The sequence below is a fragment of the Bison bison genome, unplaced genomic scaffold (genome assembly GCF_000754665.1).
Source record: "Bison bison bison isolate TAMUID 2011002044 unplaced genomic scaffold, Bison_UMD1.0 scf7180017864205, whole genome shotgun sequence".
Taxonomy (NCBI): Eukaryota; Metazoa; Chordata; class Mammalia; order Artiodactyla; family Bovidae; genus Bison; species Bison bison.
The window spans coordinates 1290218-1311637 of record NW_011494777.1 but is presented as its reverse complement, the minus strand read 5'-3'; the positions used below and the strand labels follow the sequence as shown (position 1 = coordinate 1311637).

The following is a 21420-nucleotide window of genomic DNA, read 5'->3' as shown; positions in this document are numbered from 1 at the left end:
GGTGGGGGTGGACGAGGGGAGAAGGGAGGGACTGAAGTCACTTCCTACAGATGTTCTGATGCTTGGCTGTCTCTGCTGCCTTGGTTCCCAGGCCGGGCTTCCCCGGTGCAGTCTGCAGGCTGCTTCGCCTCTCAGAGGACCAGCCCTCCTGTCCTAGGATAGCATCTCTGCGAGAAAAGGCATCGACCTTTGGGGTTGCCGCACCGCACCCTAGCAGTGTGCAGTATTCCCCGAGGCGGCAGGACAGGCTCCCAGTTTTGTTCAGTCAGGTCATTGGAGGATGAATTGGGAATTTTCTGTGCAGCTGCTTTCTCCTTCCTTTTTTTTTTTTTTAAAACTAGTTGGTGACTTCGAGCGCGTTGGTAAAAGCGCAGTTGGTTTTTTTTTCTAACTGATAAGGAAAATCTGTTTTGGGGACAGGGTGTCCCATTGTTTGGGACAGTGATGAACTGCCTGGTTGGGCTCGTCGGCCCATCCCGGGACACACCGAGCTCTTCTTGCTTTTTGTTGGAGCCAGGAATCCTGCCTGTCTCTCATTGCTTTGTCACGTCATTAGGCTTGTGAAAATGGGGCCGAGGGACAGAGGAGCGACATGGTTCCCTTCTTTGCATTAACCTCAGCCAGCAGCTTTGTGGATTCTACTGACTCCCTCAGCAGGAAGTCCTGGCTTGCCGAGTTTCTAGCGCCTGTAACAATTAGGAGTGTAGGACAAAGGGGACCCTTCCTTCCTAGCTCCAACCCATCCTTCCATCAATGAGAGAGAGTTTGCGCAACATACTTTGTTCAAGTCTTCTGAGATATTAGCATCTCGATAGGGTAAGTTTTCTTAGGGGCCAGTAAGGATTTTCCAGGGACAGGTAACTCCAGAGACAGTCACTAGCCACGGCTATTTTGCTGTCTCTGTTGACCTGAAGGACTAAAGGCGCCTCCTCTGTTGTTCCAGGCAGTCCGACATCTGCCCTTTGGGTGCTGGCCAGAATCTTCAGCCTTTTCTGCCCACTCCTAGACACTCCTAGTAAGTTCGTGAGGACGTTAGCAGTCAGGAAGGATTATCTCTGCAGTCTTCTGCTTGGAGGACAGGGGGGTGGAAAGGGTGATGGCTGACCACTGAGCTTTCCAGTCATCCCTCTCTGATCCAGCTTCATCACTCTCCAGATCATGGTCGGGTTGCTTTTTAAAAGAAGCCCTGTGGTTCTAATGGGCCGATGATGAAATGTAGACCTGGATTTAAGCACCATGGAAAGTAATCTGAAGCCTTCTTTTCTTTTTCCGTGAGCTTATCTGTTTCTTGTAAGCTTTCATAGTATGATCCTCCTTTATCTCAGAAATATCCTCATGACAATAAAATATTTGTGGGTGAAATGGCATGTTGCCTAGGATTAGCCTTACTGTTCTCCTGTGTGTGTGTGTGTGTGTGTGTGTGTGTGTGTAGGGGAGATGAAGTAAAAACTGATAGTGTTGGTGGATTTTAAATATGGATTTATTACACTATTCTCTCTGCCTTGGTCTATGTTTAAAAATAAACCATAGGGGCTTCCCTAATGGCTCATTGATAAAGAATTCGCCTGCCACGATGGCAGGAGACATGGGTTCTATCCCTGGTCTGGGAAGATCCCACATGCCTTGGAGCAACTAAAGCCAGTGAGCCACGACTTCTGAGCCCACGCACCCTAGAGCCCATGCTTCACAACAAGAGAAGCCTCTGCGATGAGAAGCCTGTGCACCGCGCCTGGAGAGTAGCCCCTGCGTGTCACAGCTAGAGAAAAGTCTGTGCAGCAATGAAGACCCAGCACAGCCAAAAATAAATAAAAAACATTTAAAAATTAAACCCTGTGAAGGGTAGACACTACCTATCCACAGACCTCCTTTGAACAGGGCGTCGGTTGAGTGACTTTACCCAGTGTGATTATACTAGTGGCAAACCTGAGAGCCCATAGATTTTGACCAACAAGCCAAGGCAAGCCCGGTGCACGCCCTACTGTGTCTGTTCTCCTGCCTTAAAAATCTTCTCTTTCCACTTGTGACAATTGTCCTTTTTTCTTCTCCGGTTGAATGAGGTTTCTTCTTGGTCCTTTCACTTTAAGAAACCTATTTCAACCAGACTTTATGTAACGAATTAACCTTATATTATGTGCACAGTTGCACATCAGGGTGACTTAGGGGTGAGTGCAGACAGGGAAGGAGGCCAGGTTGTCATCTATCCTGTGTCACTTTGTATGAAAGGAAGGAAGCCTCACAACCCTTAGTTCCAAGAAAGGACAGGATTACAGACAGTTCTGTAAATAGCTTTTAATTATGTCTTTATGGGGTGAGCCATACGAAATCTTGGATTTCTTTGATCTGGGAATGGTTTTATTTAATTTTTTTTGAGCTTTTATTGGTGTGTAGTTGACTTACGCTGTTGTGTTGGTTTCTGCTGTACAGCTGAATGAATCAGTTATGCATATAGTCACATCCACTCTTCTCTGGATTCTTTCTGCATATAGGTCATGACACAGTACTGGTGGTAGAGTTCCCTGTGCTATATAGTGGGTCCTTATTAGTAAGCTGCTTTGTATGTAGTAGTGTGTATATGTCAATCCCAGCCTTCTAGTTTACTGCCCTCCCCAGAGTTTTTTGTTTTTTTTTTTTACTTGCTTGTGCCTCAGCTTGCAGGCTGTTAGTCCCTGATCAAGGATTGAACCTAGGTCCTTGGTGGTAAAAGCAGAGTTTCTAACCACTGCCTCAATGTATCAGATTTTCAAATTGAGGAATAAAAGTCCCATTTGCTTTGTCTTAGCTGCCAGAAATTTATCTCTTGGATTTCTGATTTCTCTTGGATTTCTGGAGCAACTAAAGCCTATGAGCCACAACTACTGAGCCCACGCTCATTCCAATTTCCAGCAGCAGCAGAACAGAATGAAAAGACTGTAGATGTGAGTCGAAAGATGAGAGTTTAAGCCAAGTTCTTGATCTCTTGCAGTCCTGGTTTCCTCATCTGTGAGGTAGAGGTCCCGTAATACTTTCCTAGCCCTGCTCCTCCCCACCCTACCCCCACCCCACGCCACTTCATGTGGCGAGGATATTGGGGAAAGGTCTTGGTGGACTGTAGTAGTTTTCAGATGTAAGGCGTATCATGCATTCTCAGTGTTTCTCTCCTGCTGCTATTGATGAGGACAGTACCCTCCTCCCATGGGTGGTGTAGTCATGGTAATCCACCATGCTCTGGCCATTCCGGTGGCTGCATACGAATGGAACATGCACCTTGGATTTCTAATCATCACCTAACCCTCGGGTCCCAGATGTTCCCATCTTCCTGCCATTTTTGTGAGGAGGGGGAGAGGAGGAACCTCTCAGGTCAGCAAGGCTATTTGTCTTGAATGGAATCAACTTCTGGAATCAACGCCACTTCAGGCTTAGATTCTGGGTACCATTGTTGATACGAGCCATTCAGTTTCAAACAACTTTAAAGAATGATAGGAAAAGTCAAGTGAGTTGGGTTCTTGCCATTGAGCAGGCCTTAACTTTGAGTTCCGTATGAGTGAATTGAAACCCTTGTTTTGCGTTTGACTTAAAACATCCTTGAGGTGTGTAAGCTTTTGTTTAGGACGAGGTCACGGTGATCGACAAGCAGATGTTTCTCTGTGTTGAAAAAGGCCACAGCTCGTTGTGTCCCTCCTGATTCACTGAAAGCTGTCTGTTCATTTCTACTCCAATACTCTGCAGTCTTGATTGGACAGAGTTTGGGACTGTTACTTACTCTCCATCTTCTGTACAACTCTCCTCTCAGAAACATGGGTGATTCTTATAAACATTAACTCAGATTTGGGGTCCTAGGGAATATTCCCTGGGTCAGAAAGAAGGCTGAACACTGAAGAACTGATGCTTTCAAACTGTGGTGCTGAAGAAGACTCAGCACCTTGAAAGTCCCTTGGACAGCAGGGAGATCAAACCAGTCAATCCTAAAGGACATCAGTCCTGAATATTCATTGGAAGAACAGAAGCTGAAGCTCCAATACTTTGGCCACCTAATGTGAAGAGCTGGCTCACTGGAAAAGACCTTGATGCTGAGAAAGATCGAGGGCAGGAGGAGAAGGAGATGACAAATACGAGATGGTTGGATGGCATCATCTCCTCAATGGACATGAGTTTGAGCAAATTCCAGGAGATTATGTAGGACAGGGAAGCCTGGCCTGCTGCAGTGCATGGACTTGCAGAGTTGGACAAAATTTAGTGACTGAACAACAGTAGAAATCTAATATACTTGTAATATGGTTGTTTCATAAGTATATTTAGAGTCTCCACTATATCATCTTACTATATATTTCCAGGTCAAGCTAACATTTTGAGACAAATGTGTTATTGCAATTTAAGATTTTGCCATTGGAGAAGGAGATGGCAACCCACTCCAGCATTCTTGCTTGGAGAATTCCATGGACAGAAAAGCCTGGCAGGCTGTAGCCCATGGGGTTGCAAAGAGTTGGACACAACTAAGCAACTAACACACATTGCAGTTATTGGGCTTCCCTGATGACTTAGTGGTAAAGAGTCTGCCTGCCAATTCAGGGGACAGGAGTTTGATCCTTGAGTCAGGAAGATCCCCCAGAGAAGGAAATGTCAGCCCACTCCAGTATTCTTGCCTGGGAAATCCCACGGAAGAGCCTGGTGGCCTGCAGGCCATGAGGTCGCAAACAGTCAAACACGACTTAGTGACTAAACAACAACCACCACAATTACAATTATCAGCACAGAGGCAGTTTTAGTACTTGTCCATAAAATACATTTAGTTAACTTCTGTGGAGCCTCCATTACTTTCTAGGTGCTATTGCTAACGTTAGAAATATTTTTGGTTCCTAATGCAAATGTATTGTAATAGGTAATGAGACAAAGTATGGTAAGCATAGCAAAGGTGCCTGCTTGGGCTAAACCATGTCACCTTCTCCACCTGTGCAATGATTTTATTGTTGGTGATTATCATTGACAGAACTGGCATGGACATAAATGAGCAACATAGAGGACTTTTTTGCGTTCATATTCTACACGATAAGAGTTTAATATTTTATATTAATATCCTCTTTTGAATGTGATTATTCATCATCATTTAAATGGAACCCCTGTGCTACTGAAAAATGCAATCCTGCCTGATTGTCCACTCACTTACAGAGGAGTTTAGATTTTTTTTTTTAACCCCAAATTGTACACTTTTAAGAAAATAGATGAAGCTCTGACATTCCTGTCTGAGTCCTTTGGGCCCAAGGACTGTGATACGCCTTCCTCCGAGCTCATCAAGGGCAGGTGTCCCGAATGTGGGGTTGACTTTCCCCAGCTGGGCTGTGAGCACCTTTTCAAGAGATCTGGCACTTTGAATCCCCACCCTGGGGCACAGCCCTTGAGTGCCGTGCAGCTGCAGCTGATGGCATGTAGATCAGGCTTTTGAAGATGGCGTCAAGGTGGGCAGGCACAAGTAAGTGTAGCTGCTTCCCTTGGAGAGAATTAAGCCAGAACCCAGAAGTGCCAGCTCCCAGACAGGAAGCAGAAACCTGTGTGGGGTGTTGTCAGCCTAGAGTCGTGCACACCATCCTGGCACCTGACTGCCCAGGCTTTCCTGTTGAGAAGTTCCTGGGGCCTTCTTGCCAGTCTCATCCTTCAGTTCCAGTTCACAGAATCATCACTGCCCATCCATTTGGCCTGGCTCTCATCTTCCACATGTGCTGTCCTGGCCAGTTTCTGCCATCCGTAGAGTCCTTTTCATCGAGTTATAAATCCAGTGGCAGGAACAGACACACACAACAGAACCCACACAGTTCAAGTTCATGGATTCGTGTTGGATGGGGGCAAAGGGAAGGAGAGTCGATTCGTATTCGGAAGACAGTGAATTCATCCGGCCTTTGTTGATTGACTCCTGTGTTTCGGTCAGAAGCCATACTCTTGGTTAAATAAAGAGTCCTTTTCTCTGAATCAAACTGACTTCCACTCTGAGGGGAGACTTCCTGGACCTGTCCCATAGCTGTTCTGGGGCGAGGAGAGAGGGGATGGGGGGAGGCACTAATGTCTTTCTTGGTGACTCATTTGATGATTACTCCATTGTTCAAAGGGCTGGATGTTATGTAATCAACATTTTATCCCCTCCCCCCACTTTTCCCCCTGTAACAATCTGGGATTTTCCATCATTTTGTCAGTCTTCCTGGAGGCATGTTGATTTTTCCACTAGGTTTTTTTGGGCATGGCCCAAAGCAACCCAAACTCTCTGCTCCCTGGAACTTCAGATCCCCCTCGGTGCAGGGCCTGGGAGAACCATGGCTGTGAACCCTCCTGTTCTTCCAGGGCAAGAGGGCTGACACTGGGCGGTTTCCTGACAACCTGGCCCAGAGCAAACTATGGGAAAGTGCTCCTGCCCTTTTTTCTCACCTCACAATTTCCATTCGTTTTGACGTTCAGAAGCAATAAATTTGCTTCTTTTTTCAGTGGTCATCAGTTGTCATTTTTTTGTCCCTCCTTTATGTTTCCATTTTATCCAGCCAATAACACATTGTGTATATCCAGGGAACTTTTTGGACTTCCCAGGTGGCTCTAGTGGTAAAGAACTTGCCTGCCAATGCAGGAGACCTAAGAGTCGCAGGTTTGATCCCTGCATGGGGAAGATCCCCTGGAGGAGGGCATGGCAACCCCCTCCAGTATTCTTGCCTGGAGAATCCCATGGACAGAAGAGCTTGGTGGGTTACAGTCCATGGAGTCACAAAGACACGACTGAAGTGACTTAGCCTACTGGGAACTTTTTAACCAGACAGGTTTTAGAGATGGCTGGTGGAGGAACTTCTCAGTGGCCCTGCCTGGAACTCAGCCATTTTATGTCTGTTTCACCTGAAACATGGGGGAGTAGGAGGGCTTCTGTAAATGACTGCAGTGAAGTGCATTGATGTCTGAAGGTCACAGGACAGCTCGTAGGAATCCTCAAGTCATTTCTTTTTCGCTTTTTGTTGGAAATTGTGCCTGAGGTGGATTTGGAGGACTTACAACTTGAACCATAGCTGCATGTCTTGGCTTTGAACATGGTCTGCAAGTACAAGAGGGATTGGCTACAGCAGAGATGAAGGTACATGCGACAGTAGCAGAGGACCCGTGGGTGACTCTACAGATGTTGCATCTCACTCCTCTCCACCGCCTGCATAAATCAGGTTTATAGCTGTTGTCTACTCTATGCACTTCACATCTGCCCACTTGAATTTTTCTGCAGAGCCACCTTCGTAGGCAAAGCCACCATCATCTCTCACCACAACTAATGCAAGAGCTTTTTAACAAGTCTTCCCTCACCCATTCAGAAATACCTCCTAAACCCTATGGGGCAGCTAAGAAAGAGTTTTTTCCCCCATTTTTAAAAATTGTGGTAAAAATGAATATAACATAAAACTTAAACCAACTCAACCATTTTTAAGTTACAGTTTGTGCATGCATGCTAAGTCACTTCATTTGTGTCTGATTCTTTGAGACCCCATGGACTGTAGCCTGCCAGGCTCCTCTGACCATGGCATTCTCCAGGTGAGAATGCTAAAGTGGGTTGCCATGCCCTCTTCCAGGGGATCTTCCGACCAAGGGATCAAACCTGTGTCTCTTATGTCTCTTGCGTTGGCAGGCGGGTTCTTTATCAGTAGCACCATCTGGGAAGCCCAAATTCCAGTTTAGTGGAATTAAATACACCCATGTTGCCATCACCGCTATATACCTCCAGAACTGTTTTCATCCATAGAACTGAGACTCTGTTCCCAGGACACAACCCCCCACCCCCTCCACCCCTTTCGCTCCGCCTTCCAGTCCCTGGCAGCTACTAATCTACTTGCTGACTCTATAAATTTGTACCTCATATAATCTGTCTTTTTCATGACTGACTTATTTCATTTACCATAATGGGAAGTCTCATCCATGTTGCAATGTGTGTTAGAATTTCCTTCCTTTCTAAGGCGGAATGATATTGCATCATATGTATATACTATTGGTGCATTTTGCTTATCCTTTCATCTGTTGATGGACAGTTGACTGCCTCCACATTTTCGTTCTTATGAATAACGCTGCTATGAACATAGGTATACAAATATCTCCTCAAGACTTTGCTGTCAACTTTTCTAGGTATATGGTGGTTTAGTCGCTAAGTTGTATCTGACTCCTACAACCCCATGGACTGTAGCCTGCCAGACTCCTCTGTCCATGGGATTCTCTAGGCAGAAATATTGGAGTGGGTTGCCATTTCCATCTCCAGGGGATCTTCCTCACCCAGGAATCGAACTTGAGTCTCCTTCACTGCAGGCAGATTCTTTACTGACTGAGTTATGAGGGATATAGAGAATGCCTAAAACTCGACAAAAAAAGGCAAATAACTCTATTAATGCTTGAATAGACATTTCTCCAAAGAAGATACACAAGTGGCCAGTAAGCGGATGGAAAGATGCTCAACATCACTAGTCATGAAGGAAATGCACATCAGAACCACAGTGTGATACCACTTGGTGTGTGTTAGGATGGCTGCTGAGGGCTGGCAGGGAGGCGGGACTGTGCGCTGTGCTGTTGTCCAGTCACTCAGTCGTGTCTGACTCTCTGTGACCCCATGGGCTGTAGCCTGCCAGGCTCCTCTGTGCATGGAATTCTCCAGGCAAGAATACTGGAATGGCTTGTCATTTCCTCCTCCAGGGAGTCTTCCACACCCAGGGATTGAACCTGTAACTCTTGGGTCTCCTGCATCGGCAGGTGGCTTCTTTACCACCAGGCCACCTGGGAAGCCCAATGTGCACTGTGGTGACAGGATAAAATCCTACAGCCACTGTGAGGAACACAGGATGGCAGCTCCTTGAAAAATGAAAAATAGAATTATCATAGGGACTTCCCTGGTGGTCCAGTGATAAAGACTCCTTACTTCCAGTGCATGGGGAAGTTTCCTGGTTGGGAAACTAAGATCCCACGTGCTGTGCAGTGAGACAGGAAAAAAAAAAAGAATTATTGCAAGGTGATCCTTCTTCAGACAAAATATAATCGTGTCATTCCTCTGCAGGCAACCCTCAGTGCCTTTCTGTCTTACTTAGGATACAGTTATAAATTCCTGCACACCCTCCTCACTTACCTTTTCAGCCTCCTCTCCAGCTGCTGTCCCCCAGTCACTGTGCCGCAGCTGCACTGACCATTTCGATACTAAAGCAGCTGAGGTTCTCTTCGCCCATTTCAGAATCTTCAGCTGTGCTATTCACTTCACTTAGGATCTCAGTCCTCTAATATCAGTGCTCATAAGGGTTACCTGGATTCTGTGTTGAAAATGGATTTCCGGGCTCCGCCCCCTCAGAGGTTGTAATTCAGGAGGTCTGGGTGGGGCTGAGTTCCCAGGTGATGCTGATCTGGGGACCACACATTCAGAACCACTGGTCTGGAATAATTTTCTTAATTATCTTTCAGATCCCAGGTCAAACATCTGTGTTCTGAAGGAGGCTTTTGCTGATTCCTCCAGACCTAAAGGGCACTATTATGGGTTAACACTTCATCTCCTACTCCTGTGAAGCCCTGTTGACGTTGTATTTGAAGTTTAATTGTGCAAATAGATTTTTACTAACTGATTTCCCTGCTGGAACCTGATACCAAGCTCCATCAGGGTGGGAATCATTTCTGTCTTGTTCACTGTTCTTTCTCTAATCTCTTGCATGTAGCAAGGGCTAAAGAATTATTTATCCAATGAATACTCTTATTTCTTTTTCAGAGGTAACAGCAAGTGTGCAGAAACATTAATATTCTCAGTGAATGTGAAGGATGAATAGAGGCTATGGGGAACTGGTAGAGCTATTCAGAAAGAATTGACGTATTTTGTCAGAGATACAGACATTCAAGGCAAGAGTCGGGAATTTTTTTTTTTTTTACAGACCCTACCACATTATGGAAAGCCCCCCAAATTTTACCTGCCCTGGTGACGATGCTACTACAGTTATTTCTCAGCTTGCCTCCTTCAGCCCATTCATGCTCTATTATATTTTATGGGTGGTTAACTACCTATTTAGTTTCATTTTTAAAATTGAGGTATAACTGACATGTATTTATTACTTTCAGGTGCACAGCATAATGATTTGATATTTGTGTATATTGCAGAACGATCACCACCATCAGTCTAGCTGACATCCATCATCTTTTTCATTTTTGTTTGTATTCATATGATATTTTTTGCCTTGCAGATATGGAATGTGCAGATGTCCCGCTCTTAACTCCTAGCAGCAAAGAAATGATGTCTCAGGCCTTGAAAGCTACTTTCAGTGGTTTCTCTAAAGAGCAGCAACGTCTAGGAATTCCAAAAGGTAGGTTTTGTAGTTGGAAGGAGAGAGGATGGACCAGACTTTGAGATACAGTTGGTTTTCTCGCCTGTTGGTTGAGATGGACACTTACTCACCACCCTCAATCAGCAGCCATAGACTGGGACAGACATCTGTTGGAACAAGCGTAGACACGTGCTGATGCTCCCTGATCTCCCAGGCTTGTCCCTGCCATCTTGGTCTTAGGGCAGTGGCGCCCAAACTTGTTTGAACATTAGATAGTGGATCTTCAGAAAATTCCACAGTCCAGGCCAGATCCCAGACCCATTAAGTCACAATTGCTGGTAGCATCAGTAATTGTAAAGCTCAAGTAACTCTGTTGTACAGACAAGTTTGGAAGGCATGGTCTTGGTGTCATTCTGGCTGCCATTAGATGAACTCCATGAGCTACAGTTCTGGGAATTTACTCTTTTCCATGTCCTTTGGTGAAATGCGTTTATACTTGGGTATCTCCTCAGGGCATTCCAGGTGGTGCTGGTGGTAGAGAACCTGCTCGCCAATGCAGGAGACGTAAGAGATGCAGATTCGATCCCTGGGTCGAGATCTCACGGAGGAGGGCATGGCAACCCACTCCAGTATTCTTGCCTTGGAGAATCCCATGGACACAGAAGCCCGGTGGGCTGTGGTCCACAGGGTTGCAAAGAGTCAGACACAACTGAAGCGACTTAGCACACACACGTTCTCCTCTGAAAGGGTTTATTCGGGAATGTAAAGGGAAGTGACTTGAGTGGTCAGAAAGGAAAAATGACTGGGGAAGACTTAAGCCTTGACCAAGTGGCATTTCCCGAGCAACTAGGAGCAGAAGGAACACGTTTCTATTGAGTAAGAGAAATAGAGGCTGCCTTTGCACCCAGCCAGAGCTACTGTTGCGGGAGCGGCTTCCACCCTGCCAGAGCTACTGTTGTGGGAGCGACTTCCACCCTGCCAGACACAGGCCTCAGGGAGATTCCGCGAATGAATCTGTCCACCTATTCACATATTCTGCTTTCCCACAAACCTCCGCTGACAGCAGAGCCCAGTCATAAAGCAGAATAAAGTGAGTTCTGACCATCCACTTTTCCATCATCTTATCACGTCATCTTCTGGACTGCAGGGGAGAACACTGAGAGGAGGTAGGAGGTGAGCTATAGGCACCACACCCTGCCGTCACCTGAGTGCGGTCAGTGCCGTGAGCTGGTGTAGTCATGTTAAACCAGGGCCACGCGTGAAGGTTATGTGTCGTCTGTTCTACATGGCCCCTCAATGGAGGACCTGTCTTACGTATATATTTTGCAGGTTATCTGGTATAATACAGGTGCCCAATAACATTGTTGGGCTTCCCTGGTAGCTCAGTGGTAAAGAATCTGCCTGCAATGCAGGAGACCCGGGTTCAGTCCCTGGGTTGAGAAGATCCTCTGGAGAAGGAAATGGCTACCCACTCCAGTATTCTTGCCTGGGAAATCCCATGGACAGAGGAGCCAGGTGGGCTACAGTCCATGGGATTGCAAACAGCTGGACACGACTGAGCCACTGACACACACACAGTAATGTTACTACTAAGTATCACTTGAATGGCGCACTGCTACTAATTGCTGTGATTACTGTAGTTGGCCCTCCTCATCCAAGGGTTCCATATTGGCAGATTCAGACAACCACAGATCCAATTCTGTTGGCTGAATCTGGGGATGCGAGAACCCACAGACACAGAGGGCTGAGTGTGCCCTACCCTTTTATATACATAAGGGAACATGCACCTTCCCAGATTTTGGTATCTGGGAGGGGGTCCTGAAACCAATCACATTGGATATGCAAGGACAACTATACTAACCATCATTAACTAAGATAAGAATAATTAAGCATAATGGCCACAAGTAAATTACGTGAGTAAGTGCAGGGAGAGGTGAGTGTAATGTCCAGAGCACACTTGACTTTGTCGTTGTTGCTGTTAAAGGAGTCATTTGTTCCCTTGTCCCAGGTTTAATAAAGTCTGATGGAAATAAGGCAGGGAGAGAGGAGACTCCTGGAACCTGTTGGAAGGTTCCATGGGTGGAGAATACTCTTTATTACTTTTTGGCTGATGGCAGTGATTAGCTAACTGGTGGGAGGGAGAAGATGGGGCTGACCTGGATGCAGGGAGGAGGGTTATAGAAGATACTCCATTAGGCCTTCCTCATTCCGTGAATCCGAGAACGTCTCAGTGAAGGTCGGGTGCTTTCGTGTAGTCTCCGAGGCTCAGGGAAGAGTTGAGACCCTGATCTGCTGGGACATCATCTGATCTATTCCCACAGATCCCCGGCAGTGGACAGAGACCCACGTTCGGGACTGGGTGATGTGGGCTGTCAACGAGTTCAGCCTGAAGGGTGTGGACTTCCAGAAGTTCTGTATGAACGGGGCAGCCCTCTGCGCACTGGGGAAAGACTGCTTTCTGGAGCTGGCCCCAGACTTCGTTGGGGACATCTTGTGGGAACACCTGGAGATCCTGCAGAAAGGTAAATGCATGAGGACAGGGTGGGGTAGGGGAGGTGGGGCCTGCACGGGGCAGCTTCCGGAATCGACTGGGGAGCGGGGTGCCACATCGAGGTCGTCATCTGGGCGTCCAGCCACAGCACATACAGTCTGTGGAGACTGCCGTATGGTGCCTGGTAGGGAGCAGGTGCTCCATAAACGTTAATTTCTTTAATGTTTATTTATTTTTAATTGATTAATTCTTGGTTTATAATATTGGTTTGATTTCTGTCACACATCAACATGAATTAACCATAGGTGTACACATGTCCCCTCACTCTTGAGTCTCCCTCCCGCCTCCCGCCCATTCCTGTCCCTCTAGGTTATTCCAGAGCCCCAGTTTGAGTTCCCAGAGTCCTACAGCAAATTCCCATTGGCTATCTATTTACATATATCAGTGTATATGTGGATGCCTCCACTTTTCATCTTTACCTCCTAAAGCTTCTCAGTTTGCAAAGTTCTAGTCTCAGTCCTTATCTTAGACTCATGTACTGCTTGAACAAGCAGTGCCCACAACCAGCAAAAGAGTATTTCTTTCCTTTCTTTCTATTTTTTTTTTTTTTTTTGGCAATCGTGAAACACACTCCCCAGATCCATGGCCACATCCAAGCTCAGTGTTTCAGAGCTTCCTAATAAGCAGTCTTCTCTGCCCACTAACGGGATTGGAATTGCAGTCGTGAGGTACACCTTTTCCATCTGAAGCAGAAGCCAGGGTTATATCAGGACGTCGTGTTGCAACCTTGTAATGACATGGCCTCTCCTACCAGCCTCTTCCAACCTTTTTGGACTGAGTGACTCATGCACCACAGTCCGGGCTGAGTATAGAAACAGCAGCAGGCGGCAAACTTGGGTGTTTTTGCGCTTATTTTTCTGAATTTCTTCTTAAAATAAATTGCAGTTACCAGCAGTCAGCAGTGCCCTCCAGCTGACTGTAAGCCTAGAAGCCCGTTGCCCTCTCTGACCCAGGCCCACCCTTTCCCTGTGGTCACCAGCTCCAACCCCTGGCACAGATGCGGGGGGCAGGGAGCAGAGCTCAGGCTTAGCACTTTTTATTCCATATAATACCTTCCTTTGTTTAAGGATATTTTCCATTCTGCAATGCCCAGGAGAGACCCAAATTAGACTCCTCTGGGCACAGAACTGTTACTCCACACCCCCCCCCTCTGCCCCGCGCTTTCTCCTCAGCAATAGCTGAAAAATAAATAAATAAGCAGAATTGAGAAGTAGGTGAATCTGGCCCAGGACTGCTGGGCGGCGGTACTGGCTTCCCTGAAGCCACGCCGTGATCTCGGCGTAACTGCACACAAACCACTCATAATGTGTTGACGTGAGCGCCTGTTTATAGAGGGAAAGGATACGGCAGGCTCAGAGCAGGTCTGATGCAAGCGTTGGCTTATAAACATGGTAGTGGACTCTATCAGACCGTGTCACCCAAATATATGCTGCCAAAGCACCGCTTCCCTCTCGTCAGCACCCCAGGGCAGCCAGGTGTTCTACGGTGTCTCAGTCGGCTCTGGTCGGTTACAACTCATCTATACAGCATTTCCTTGTTTCCAAAGGGCTTGAAAATACGTTTTCTTTTTTTAAAATTATGAAATTATGATAACACATTTACAGGAGCCTTGGAAAATATAAGACAAAGGTACATGTAGCTCCACTACGTGATTATTTTTTAAGTAGATAAATTCAGATTTTTAGTTGGGGTTTCAATATCAAACTCTCAAAAATTAATAGGATGAATAGACAGAAAAGTTTGCACTGTGAACCAGTCCGTTTGGGTTCTCAAAGCAACCGTGGGACACAGGAAGGGCATGTCCTCTTAGAGTGAGCCCTTGTCTGTAAACTGAGGACAGGTCAGGTGGTTTCCTCAACATCACTTGTTTCCTTACACCTGGGTCTTTTCAGCCAAACTCCCCGTCCTGTGTTCTTTGTGTAGTGATACGGACTCATGGAGGGGAGCTTCCGGCTTTGTTGTTACTCAGTCACCAAGTCACATCAGACTCTGTGACCCCATGGACTGCAGCACGCCAGGTCTCCCTGCCCCTCACCATCTCCCAGATCTTGCCCAAGTTCATGTCCATTGAATCGGTGAAGCCATCCATCCGTCTCATCCTCCGTCGTCTCCTTCTCCTTCTCCTTCTGCCTTCAATCTTTCCCAGCATCAGGGTCTTTTCCAGTGAATCGGCTGTTTACCTTCCTGCAGAGGAATCATACCAGTGAATTTAGGAGAAAGAGTAATGGAGTGAGTGTGAGAACATCTCACCCATTTTCAAGGGAGACGAAGGACTGTGCTTCTTCAGATCCTCCAAGAGCTGAGCGTGATGTTTGTATTGAGGCTACAGCTTTTGTTCTGTGATTAAAGTAAGGCAACCCAGTGCAGAAAAAAACATAGCTGTTCTGGGTGGGGTGGCAGGCCAAAGGTACAGGGGATGTTTCAATCTGATAAGCTGCTGAAGCAGAGTTTAATCATTTTATCTCAGCTGGGAACTGTTTTTCTGTGCAGGCATGAACTTGTTTTCCCAGCAGTCTCTGCTCCCAACAAGCTATCAAATACCCGAGGAAAAACCCAAACCAGCCCCCTCTGTCTACATCTGATTCTTAAGTGAAATGTAATCCGACTGTTCCATACAGTAGTCAGGGGCTACCACCAGATTCCAGGGTCATTAGGGGATCTACAAGTTCACTTTCGTTCAGTGGAGAAGTTTCTCTTGCTTGGTTACCTTCCTCTGCGTTCTATCTCATTCCCGTGGAGCTTGGCACCAGGACAGAACTTTGGTTATGTGTCTTTTCTGTCATATTTCACCAAGTAGAATCACCCTACTAGTGTCTTATCTGGGCCTGAACTTGAAATCTGAGGGCAATGGAAAAAACACCAAATACCAGATATCTGTTGGAAGAAGTGGAGGCTCTGAAATCTACCTGCTTGCACTTCCCTGGTGGTTCAGTGGTTGGAACTCCATACTTCTGGTGCAGGGGGCAGGGTTTCAATCCCTGATTAGGGAACTAAGATCCCCTGTGTGGTGCAGCATGGCCAAAAATAAATAAAATAGCAATAAGAATAATAAAATAATAAAAATCTTCCTGCCTAAAAAGATTGCCCTGTGTTTCTGAAAAACGTTGGACCTGATCTGTTTGAATGTTGGCGACTAATTTTGGTAAACTCCCAAGGTGTCGGGAAGATCCCCTGGAGAAAGAAATGGCAACCCACTCCAGTATTCTTGCCTGGGAAATCCCATGGACAGAAGAGCTTGACAGTCGCAGAATCGTACACGACTGAGCGACTAAACAACAACAATAAGATGTCTTCAAGCCTTGGAGGCTGGCGGCACACGCACCCATCAGAAAGAGGGTGGATGCCTTCCCAGCCCTTTGAGATTACTCATGGGCGTGCTTTCCAAGATATTAAATCCCCTTTTCCAGCTACTGAAATCATAAACTTAGCCATACTTTGGTGAGCTCATCTATAGACAAGGCTCCAGTCAGGGGAGGCTCAGACACTAGCTCAGTTAGGGAACATGCAGATTTTCTCTCAGAGGGACTGAGATCACTGTGGTCCTCGCCTCCAGGGTCCTTTTCTGCTGAGCACTGCTTGCATGCTGACTTCTTTGTTCCCTTCCTTCCTGGTCTGTTGCAGAGGATGTGAAGCCATACCAAGTTAATGGAGTCAACCCTCCCTACCCAGAGTCCCGCTATACCTCGGATTACTTCATTAGTAAGTTCCTTTTGGCTCCTCTTCTCTCTTCCTGCTCACTGTGATGGGAACTTAGGAAAGGAACCCTGTCCTAGGCCATCTCAGGCTCCTGCCTGGCAATTCTACAGAAAATAATAGCTCCGGACATGTAGATTCTTGGGGATTTCCCTGGTGGCCCAGTGGTTAAGACTTCATTACCATCCAAAGCAGGGGTGCAGGTTTGATCCCTAGTTGGGAAGCTAAGATGCCATGTGCCTCGTGGCCAAAAAACCAAAACGTAAAGCAGGAGAAATATTGTAACAAATTCAATAAAGTCTTGAAAAATGGTCCATATTAAAAAAAACCAAAACCTCAGAAAACATGTAGACACTTGCTTATTTGCTTTGTTATTCCTGCAAAGCACAAGGTTTCAGCCTGTTGCACGTTTTGCTCACCTGCGTGCTCCTACACTGGGGTCTTGCTGATATCTTCAGCGTGACAGATAGTCACAGAGAGACTGCGATTTGCTTCTCTCCAGTGGTCCTGTTTGACCCTGGGCCATGTGGTGGTCAACAGAAGTTCAGGTCAGGGATTTTGATCTTGTTCTTTCCTTTTTGCTAGAATGTGCAACAGTGTTCCCTTTGAACTGTGTTAGGGTTAGGGAACATGCCCTTTCCTTCAGGGCATGCCCTGCAGCTTCAGGTTCTGTCTCTGAGCAGAAAGCCTTGTCCTCCTGGTGCCTGAACCCTCACCAGGCTGCAGGAATGGCTGGAGGAAGAGAATTAGTGTAGGGCTGTGCTTATCTGATGGCTTTGCTTTCAAAGGGTATCTTAAGTAGGTTTGTTTTCCCTTTATTGTTTTACTTTATTATGATCTGTATACTCACAACAACGATGAGTTTATTGTGTGCTAGAAAGGTTGGTTGTGTGCTGTCCTTGGATCTTCATCACAATGCCCTGGGGAAGATTGCCATCATCCCTATTTTAGAGATGAGAGAATTGAGTCAGAAAAGGGAAGTGTCTGTCAAGGGCCATGGCCCTTAAGTAGTGGAGCAAGATTGAAAACCCAGGCCCTTTTGACTTCAAGTATTTGTCTTTTATTCCCTGAAGTAGTCAGCTTGGTTAACGTCACGGGGCCGTTGTAAATGGGGAGGGAATAGCCTGTTTTCAGTACTCACCTCTCCTCTCTCCAATCGCACACTCTATGTTTCCAGGCTACGGTATCGAGCATGCCCAGTGCGTCCCTCCCTCGGAGTTCTCCGAGCCCAGCTTCATCACAGAGTCCTACCAGACTCTCCATCCCATCAGCTCAGAGGAGCTCCTCTCCCTCAAATATGAGAACGACTACTCCTCGGTCATCCTCCGGGACACTCTGCAGACGGACACCTTGCAGACTGACTACTTTGCCATCAAACAAGAAGTGGTGACCCCAGACAACATGTGCATGGGGAGGGCCAGTCGTGGTAGGTCACATTTCTGCTCTAGAAGTTTCTAAGAATTGCCTCACTGGGTGCATTTCCTAGGTTCCATTTTTTTTTTTCCTCCCTCACTCTTAGCCATGGGCATGCCTGAGTTTTTGCTTTTCTGTCTTAAAATGTCTAGCTGTTAAGAACTTTGTATCATGAAGTCTTAGCCGAGGCTTTATGATAACAAAGACTGTGGATCCATGGTGGAATTGAAATCCGGCAGGAAGACTGGTCACATTTCTTAGTTAGGTATGATATTTCACCAAATAATAATTTTAGGTGCTTTATTTTCCTTGAGAGGATTTTGCTTAAGGAGGACACAGTCACATAAAAATGATTCTGAGAACCCTCCCAGAGAGAATTGATCTCTGCGTCGTCCTGGTGTTCGAATATTCCCGAGTCGGACTACCCTTCCTGGCTTGGTGTCTGATGACCTCTGCTTCTCAGCCTGGGCTTCCCAACCTCCTGTGACTTCTTTGGTTTGGGAAGATAGAAGATGGTTAACCAACAGCTTATTTGGAACCAGTCATCAGCAGTGTGGTCTAAGTGTGTATTTAGCTAGAGGACCAGGGAAAGAGGTGGCCAGAAGCTTCCAAAACTAGATACTCTCTCTTACTGCCGTGACTCTTATGACAAAGGTAACATATTCACTGACAGTGAGCTACATGGTTCTAAGTAGAGCTGACTGACCTTAGAAAGCCAAAAAAGGTTAAATACCCTCAACTTTAAAGATTGGGACCTAAACACTCAGAGACACAACCCATCTAGTGACCTGTCCAGACTGTTTGCTCTGATAGAAGGACAGTCCTGTATAAAGACGGACTTGCTCATGGGAGAAGAACTAGCTGATTTTCTTTTTTTTTTTAATATTCTGGATGTTACCTTTTATCCAAAATGAAACAGAAATAAGACATGATTTCAGATATTATAGAACTCTTCCTAAAATCAGAGTAAATTAGGTTTCAGAGAAAAGGGAACAGAAGCCCAGAAATGTTAGGTAACACATTATTATTATTATTATTGAGTTCTAATTCAAATATACAGAAGCTTACCCAGGTTCCTGCCAGTCCTATAATCTACTTTTCTGCCAAATATTTGAAATGATGCTGCAGATCAGTCAACAGGAGAACTAGCTTGACTCTTCTGATGGATAAACTGGAAAGAGTTACAGACAGGAAGAGGAGCAGGAGGAAGTCTTTCCGAGTGGCCGGCCTCGCAGTGATGTTTGCTCAGTGCTGACCCCGCTCCCTGTCCTGAGGCCTAGGCTCAGCTCCTTCGAGCGTCCAGGCTCCCACTTCCTCCCAGCAGGCCTGCGGAGGGGAAGTCCCAGCAGAATCGCAGCCTGTGATCTGCCTCCTAGGGACATGGGGTGTTTGTGTTTCAGACAGAAGGGGATGGGTGGGACCAGCTTTACCTTCCCCTTCTTTATTTTTGGATGCAGGTCTATTTAAATACTTACACTCACATGTGTACCTTTTTTCTCAGGCGGGTCACGGCAACAGAACGCCAGTCTTTCTCATGGGGCTTTCTGTGAGTGTGCAGTGAGGCTGTGCACGCGCGTGCACATATGTGTAGCGGGGGTGCCCAGCGTGCTGTCACTTTGGGCAGGACTGTTGCTGGTGTGTGTGTGTGTGGGGGGGTGGTCCAGCGTGCTGTCACTTTGGGCAGGACTGTTGTCCTTGTGTCTGGCTTTGCTTTGTGTTACTGGCCTCTTCCCTCTCCTTCTCTTGGTTCCTGCGACCCCAGATGAATGATGGTGGGCCAGACGGTGAACTGCACAGAGAAACAGGAAGGCTTGCTCTCTGGCCTCATTCTCCTTTGCTCACACCAAGCATCTCACCACACAAACTTGGGGGCAGACCGTTTTGTTCACGGTTGCTTTTTTACGAGTGAGAAGTGCTGCAAACAGGACGTATTCCAGCGGGGTGATTGACTCTGCCATGGCAGGGTTGGGGTAGACTGAAAGCATCACTGTTAGTTGAAGATGATGAACAATAATCGCAGTGTTCCCAGACTGCATTTGGGTAGACAGAGTGTTTCTATTCCACTTCCTTGGACTCAGAGAACTGTCTTCTTTGGGCTGGTCTGTTGAGTGGGCTGCCACAGGGCTCCCCCACCTCTTGCTTTGGGTGCCCTGAGGTCTGTGTGGTGGGGTCAGGGAGCTTTGCAAGGACCTTGCCGAGATGTTTCTCAGGAAAGCCAGCCGATGGATGTCTTAGAGGACACGAGCTTCCCCGCCCCTGAACACAGTAGCCTAACTGAGCGACTCATCTAGTTGGAACCAACCCATTTTGGGAGAAAAATACCCGTAAATGAAGGTTCCCAGCTCTAGGATTGTGAAAGAGAGCTGAAATGAAAGCAGCCTCCTGCTATAAACCGCAGCTCTCAACAGAGTTGCATTTGGCTCATGTTTGAGAGGCTGCCAGGGGGCGGTTATGGCCTCGTTCAGTGTCCCTGCTTACTGGGGTTCCTTGGAACCTCAGCTGTCCAGCGAGTGGAAATTCCAGTCTCCACGCCCTCCCAGTATAAAAATGACTGACGGAATCATCTCAGGGACTTTTGAGTGTAAATGCAGGGGACTTGGTGGGGTGTTCCTCATGAAAATATAAACTCTTTCTTAGGCTTTTGGTATGTTTAAGATGGACAGCTGGAATGAGCAAACACCTTTTTATGGGAGGCCACAGAATTTCCTGTTCTGTTGAAAAGAGGCTGCTGCATTCTTGGTTGGGGTCTGTTTTCTTGAGACTTTTAATGTGAATTTCTGGAAGGGACAATTCCTTCTTTTTAAAGTTTTTTTATTTACAACAGTTTTGGGGAGTATAGTTGTTTTATAATGTTGTGTTAGTTTCAGGTATAAAGCAGAGAATCAGTTTATATATATATACATATACATACACACATATATCCACTCTTACTCTTTTCCCATGTAGGTCATTACAGAGTATTAACTAGATGATAAAAATAATAATAATAAAAAGTTGCAAATATGACAGTGGACTTGGCATATGGGGCAGACAGCTCCGAGGCTTTCTGGGGATTGCCGTTCTTTGAATGAGTGGTTGGAAGAAGGAATGAGACGAAGCAGATAACTAACTATGTTTTTGTTCCAAGCAGTGTTGGAAGGGATAAGAGGCTCAGGAAATTTACAAGAGTAGATAATGCAAAAATTACATATTTAACTTCTTTTATCTGGGGTTAAAAATCTTCCTTGGAAGTTATATATCTTCCTTCTTAATTACTGTCTATTTAATTTTGGTTTGGACACCAAAATTAAATATTTGAATTTCATTGTCTTAATGAATTTCCTCTGTTGTGAAGGGGAGGATACACCAGAAACTTACTAGTATTACTTTGTATATACCAACTTTCTTCTGGGATTTAAACGTCAGAGTAGGCCAGCCAGCCTTGACTCACAGGTATTTCTGCATACACATTTGTCACATCCTTTGGCCTCTTGACTTTGCTGGACTCAATCAGCCATTTAATCTCCC

General features: G+C 46.2%; 1 protein-coding gene across 4 annotated transcripts in view; it reads left to right on the top strand.

The window, feature by feature from the left end:
• ETS1 (v-ets avian erythroblastosis virus E26 oncogene homolog 1) overlaps positions 1-21420 on the top strand; it is a 139486-nt gene that overhangs the window by 91124 nt on the left and 26942 nt on the right. For all 4 annotated transcript variants that reach the window (XM_010844675.1, XM_010844677.1, XM_010844678.1 and 1 more), the window contains 4 exons: positions 10176-10295; positions 12578-12778; positions 16429-16506; positions 17678-17926. In XM_010844675.1, the coding sequence (XP_010842977.1) occupies positions 10176-10295; positions 12578-12778; positions 16429-16506; positions 17678-17926 (648 nt within the window). The remainder of the gene's footprint in view (positions 1-10175; positions 10296-12577; positions 12779-16428; positions 16507-17677; positions 17927-21420) is intronic.